Raw genomic sequence first — 6,000 nt, 5'->3', positions numbered from 1 at the left:
TGGTGGAAGTGATGATGATGGTGTTGTTGGTGATAATGACAGTGATGATGGTGATAATGATGATGATGATGATGTGATGATGGTGATGGTGATGATGACAATGATGATGATGGTGATGATGATGGTGATGATGATATGATGGTGATGATGATGGTGATGATAGTATTGATGATGATGGTGGTGGTGATGATGATGAAGATGATGGTGGTGATGATGGTGCAGATGATGATGGTGATGATGGTAGTGATGATGATGTAAATTTTCATCCGTTTTGAAAATGTTCTGTTTTATGTTCTTCTCTCTGGCACCTGGTCTCCTTAGGCCTATTTAAATGTTCTTTTTCTTAATCAGAGCTCTTTGGCCTTCAGGGAAAGCTTTTAGGATCTCCTCTGTGGTGATGAAGGATGAGATAGCAGGCCATCTGTTGCTACCCTGATGAGCACTGAGAGGAAGTTCCCAGGTCTCAGTAGTCGCAATGTGTTCGGGAGCATCTTCCAACCCCCTCACCCATACAACTGCCCCAGGCCAGAGAAGCCCTACAAGGACCTCACAGGAGACTACATACAGGGGACCCAAGGGGGCCCTATTCCTTCTGGGAACCCCAGAGTCCTGGGCCTTACCCTAGGCTTCTGAGTTTAATCCCCTCACTGCCGCCCAGCTGGAGGGTGGAAGAGTGGGTGGCATTCCCTCTTCTAGAGATTCTAGAAGAGCTCTCTACTCCATGTGTGTGTTCCAGGCCCTGCCGTTGAACCCTCCCTTCTGGCTGCCCTTTAGCTTAGGAGGTGGAGTTGAACATAATTTGGGAGGAACATTCAGGCCACCCCTCCCACCCCTTATGCCAATTTTTAAACACATAGTGGCCATCTGCTTACAAATTTTGGTCTTGTTTATTCTGTTTAGGAACTGCATGTTATTGCATTCCTATCGCAGTGCTTTAATTTGTATAACCCAACCTATTCCCAGCTTTTGATTTTTAATATCATACAACGTATGTGTCCTTATGGGTCTTCATGCTGTTATCATCCTAAACTTGCAGTACCTGATTCCCAAATCTCCAGGATGATGATAATAATAATGTTAAAATTCACTGAATGCCCACGATGTGCTAGGGGCTTATAAGTGTTAACTCATTTAACGCATCTCAGCCTTATTTTTATCCTGATTTTACAGATAAAGAAATGAGGCCTCAGAGAGGTTAAGTGACTCATTCAAGGTCACACAGCTAATAGGGGATGCAGGCAGGCTTTAAATTTCTCATGCTTTCACTCACCCCATACCCTGCATGAAGAACATACTGGGTCAGATTGCCAGTTCAGGTTCTGCAGTTAACTTACCATACTTCCCTCCAACAAGTGACATTAGCTTCCTCGGATCCGATTCTTCTATTACAATAATCTGTACCTTCAATTATCCCAGCTGTGCGGAAGAGGTCAAAGAGATCCTGTATGCGGAAGCACTTTAAAAACTATAACACGCCATACAAATCACTGAGCTTATTAGAGTACACATTTAAGCTTGTTGACTTCAAGCACCTTAGCCCTTTGGCCAATGCTAAAAAGATGTCCAGAGACCTAGTCACACCCCCAAACTGGATACCATGTGATGATTGCAGAAACCAAGCATAGCTGTCTATAAAGATACAGTTATTCATAAATGTCTGCAGCACTTGCTGGAAATGTTTTGTTCAGCCACTTTTCTTAGTTTCTTTTGACTGAATGAGGGGGTAGCTCCAGTCCTCTGCTGAATTCCACATTCCCCTCTTTATTTGTTCAAAATTCCTTTTTGTGTGTGTTTAAGAAACATTGCTTTCTTAGGCCTCTCCACTTCCTCTTCACTTCTATCATATACCAGTGTTTGGTTCTCGGCAGAAGGCCATTTTCATAAAGAAGCAAGACTTTATTTGTCAAAGTTTTGAAGGATAAGGAAGTACTATATAATGTATTGACTCACATGTGGTACCAACTCACGCCTCAGTAACTGACAAATACCACACACCAGGGGCTTTCAATGTCCCTAGGGACTTCTGGGTCAGCTCCTTGAATACCATGATTCTACAGCAGAGACTAGAGATTCCTTTAGTCTGCACTTCGCCTGGCAATTCGAGCGGTCTGGCTCCCTCACTAAAATGTATACACAACTTGATGCAAAGGCTTTATCTTTTTCATCTTCAGATTCTTCTCCAGAAGTCCCCGGTGCCTGGTGTTTTCTAGATTATGCAAAAATTATGTATAAAAACTGAACGACATCACATGTATTCATTCTTTTTTCTACGGTGCATACCTCTCTCTAGTTAGAGGCAGGGTGGTCTCTTGTCAGCCCTTGTGTGGGACCTCATGTCAGTTATTTGTAAGCTGGTCTTTATTTTATCCACATGGTGAGAAGGAGGGTTTGGACAGAATGATCACTAGGACCTGTTTAATTAAAGAAGCAGGTAGCCTTAATGTCCTGACAGCCTACATGAGCAAGCCAAAATTTAAGCCTGTGAATGCCTCAAGGTTACGAAACCAAAGGACAACGCAGATAAGCTCCTTGATTTCAAGCACCTTGGCCTCTTGACAGATGTGAAAGGTATGCCCAGAGACCTCGTCAAATCCCCAAGTTGGATACCATAAGCTAGAGACAGTCCCGGTCTCAAACAGCTAACTAGCCTTCAAGCTGTAGCCAGTCAAATCATTTCCCTTCTTTGCTCTGCACTTTGTATCTTTATCTTTCCTTGGTTCCCCTCCAGAGTGCTCCCAACTGGGTTGCCGCTGCCCCAAGGGGAATTGATGATTTTTGCTCAAGTGAACTCTTACGTTTTAAAATATGCCTTAGTTTATCTTTTAACAGACCATTGTTCCCAAAGCTGACCAATCACCTGGAGAATAAGAGACACCTTGGCTCCTTCCTGGAGGTTCTGACTCACCATACGGCTGGGACAGATAAGAGTCAATAGTAAGATGGGCTAATACTTAGCAAGAACTGATGTGGGTCCTAGGCACTGTGCTAAGTGTTATACAAGTTCACGTCCTCGGCTTGTATCTTCACAACCATCTGCAGCAGTTGATATTATTGCCTCTATTTCACAGAGGAGGAAATTCAAGCTAAACACAAGTGGGTGCGTGTAGGGGGAGCTACCTAGAAGGTTATGTAACTAGTAAAGTGTCGATAGGCGAGTTCATCTCAGAATCCCACTCCCAGCTTCAGACCCCACGCCCAGTCACTGCGCTACACGAGACTCCTGGTGATTTTGATGATCAGCCAGCTGCGAGAAAAAGCCGCCCAGAGGCCCAAGCCACTCTCAAATGGTGCAAGTGTTTGAAATGTACGGCCCATCCCCCTCCAGTGTTTCTGGAAGAAACAGCTTTCTCTCTCAACATAAGACAAGCAGCTGGACCTCTCATCGATATTTCCCAGCTTTCGGGCAACGTCGAGTCCACTTTGCGAGTCCCGGGGTCTTAAAGTTTGGCCCAATCTGGGAACCCAGAGAGACTCTTTCTGTACACCTGGCACTTCTGGTCCCGCCCCGTTTCGCGACACCCCCAATCCCAATCCCGTTCGTCGTGATTGACATGATCCCAGAGCAATTATAATTGGTCATGGCGGACGGCCGCTCCGCCTCTCCGGCGACCCCGCCTCCCTTTCATTCTGAAAGAAAGAACCTCAGCCCAGGCGCCCAATGAGAAGCGCCCCCACCCCAAAGATCCCGCCTCTTTAGGCGCCGGCCCCGCCCCCAGGTCCGGAGGAATGCCCGCCTCTCGGCGTGGCCTGGCCCAATCGGAAGGCGCGACCCTCCCGACGGACGGCAGCCGGCCCAATCCTCGTGCCTCAGGCCGTGCTGCCCCGCCCCTCCGCCGGGCCGAGCGGCGGGCGAGAGCGGGCCTCGGAGCGGCGGCGGCGGCGGACGCGGCCTGAGGGAGCGGCCGGCTGCCGCCTCGCCCGCCGCGGGGTCCATGGCCTGAGCGGCCATGTCCGGCGTGGTGCGGACGCTCAGCCGCTGCCTGCTGCCGGCCGAGGCCGGCGGGGCCCGCGAGCGCAGGGCGGGCGGCGGCGGGGCCCGCGACGCGGAGCGCGAGGCGCGGCGGCGCAGCCGGGACATCGACGCGGGGCTGGCCCGCGAGCGGCGCGCCGTGCGGCGCCTCGTCAAGATCCTGCTGCTGGGCGCGGGCGAGAGCGGCAAGTCCACCTTCCTCAAGCAGATGCGCATCATCCACGGCCGCGAGTTCGACCAGAAGGCGCTGCTCGAGTTCCGCGACACCATCTTCGACAACATCCTCAAGGTGCGCTGTCCCCGCGTCCCCGCCCGCACACCTGCGCCCAGGTGCGCACAGGTGTGCGGCCCCGCGGGCCTCCGCGCCCGGCCGGCACCCCGGCCCACGCCTTTGTCCGGCCCTGGTCTGGCTGCAGCTCCCAGCGGCCAGGTGCCCCCGGCTTTGGGGGAGCCGGCCAAGGATGCGTACCCCGTCTCCCCGTCGGCCTGATGGCCTTCGCCCCTGCCCTTCTCGGGGACTTGAGGGCGATGGGGGCGGGAGAGCTGGACATTTTCTGGGGCCTTTGAGGGGCGGGGGTTTTAGTAGTGGGGAGGGCCCCTCGTAGACTCCCGGTGGGGGACTGCCAGCTTCCTGGGGTCAGGGTGCCATCCTTGGCCTGCCCTCCCAGTGAGTTCAGAAGAGCGGTGTAAACAGGAGAGGAAACCGGCCGCAAGTCTCTCCTTTTAAACTGTTAGGAAAATTTGAAACATATACAGAGTAGAGAAAACAGCACGAACAGTAAGTACCCACGCCCCACCCCACAGCTTCAGCAGGGGCTGATTCAGTGCCAGTCTTGTTTCACCTATACCCCTGCTCCCGTGACTGTGAAGCAAATGCCAGACATTGCACAGATTCATTAGAAAAATGTTTGTTTACATAGCTTAAAGATAACAGCGTCATTTAAAAAAGCACAACCACAGTGCCCTTATCAAACCTAAACGTTAGTAATTACTTAATATGGTCAAATAAGCATCCAGTGTTCGGATTTCCTGCGTTGTCCCATAAGTTTTTGCATTAGGATACAAATTAAATCCTTGCATTGCAATTTTTTTTTTTACTACATCTCTTAGGTGGTGTTTAATTTCCAGGTGCTCCTTCTGTCCCTTGCCCCGTTTTTAACGTTTGCAATTTGTGAAAAAGACGTGTGGTGTTGACAACGTTTGGCTTCTAGTTTGGCTTCTCTTCCTGTCATGATCCTAAAAGAGCAATTTCCATAAAAACGAAATGTTTTACTAACAGATACATCGAGTGAGAAAACTGGTGCAATTTAGTACCAGCTAAAGGGCCTCAAAGAAAGGAATTCTGGAGAAAACTGATGACAAGGGGAAAGTCGAGTCTCTCCTGTACCCAGATAGGGTCGTCTCCTTTTTTTTCCCCTTACACCTTCTTACCTCTCCCCTTTCCTCAGCCCATTTTGGGGAAACCAAATTGCAGGTATGAGGAAAGTTGTCTCGAATCAGAGGTAGAGGGAAGCTGGTCATAGCAGAAACTCCCTGGAGACGACATGTTACAGTGCACGAGGGACTCTAAATTTAGCAAAAGGCCATAGAACCCACCCATTGATTGGCACGTTTCTTTCCCTTCACCCATGCGGAAGCTCAGGGCCTTGGACATGAAGTGGCTCCTGTCTGGGACCTGGATGCTGCACCCCTGGCCTCCAGGCCTGCCGTCTTCCAGGCCTGCTTCAGGCATCTCCCACCAGTGTTCTCACTTGATGTATTTGTTAGTAAAACATTCCGTTTTAATGGAAATGGCTCTTTTAGGATCATGACAGGAAGAGAATAATTTGAATGATAAAACACCCCCTTTCCTTTTCACCTCTTTCAAAAGCCTCTCTGTGAGTCAGAGCTCTGGCCCAGGGCTTCATAAACTTTAAAGGCGAGGTGCCCAGTATGATTCAGGGGATCAGCTGTGTGTTTAAAATTCCCCTCACCTTCTGGGGTAAAATGCATGGGATTGTCTCTCTTCGTCACAGAGAGATTTTATTTTT

General features: G+C 49.8%; 1 protein-coding gene across 1 annotated transcript in view; it reads left to right on the top strand.

Annotated features, from left to right (window-relative positions):
* Window positions 1–3,835: 3,835 nt before the first annotated feature.
* The window catches only part of GNA12 (G protein subunit alpha 12), an 81,370-nt gene continuing 79,205 nt past the window's right edge, over window positions 3,836–6,000 (top strand). The window contains exon 1 of the mRNA XM_032459940.1: window positions 3,836–4,259. Within this exon, the coding sequence (XP_032315831.1) occupies window positions 3,948–4,259 (312 nt within the window). The 5' untranslated portion in view covers window positions 3,836–3,947. The remainder of the gene's footprint in view (window positions 4,260–6,000) is intronic.

This window comes from Camelus ferus, chromosome 18, assembly GCF_009834535.1.
Source record: "Camelus ferus isolate YT-003-E chromosome 18, BCGSAC_Cfer_1.0, whole genome shotgun sequence".
Lineage (NCBI taxonomy): Eukaryota > Metazoa > Chordata > Mammalia > Artiodactyla > Camelidae > Camelus > Camelus ferus.
Note: the sequence above shows the minus strand (reverse complement) of the source record. Positions and strands in the feature narration are given on the sequence as shown.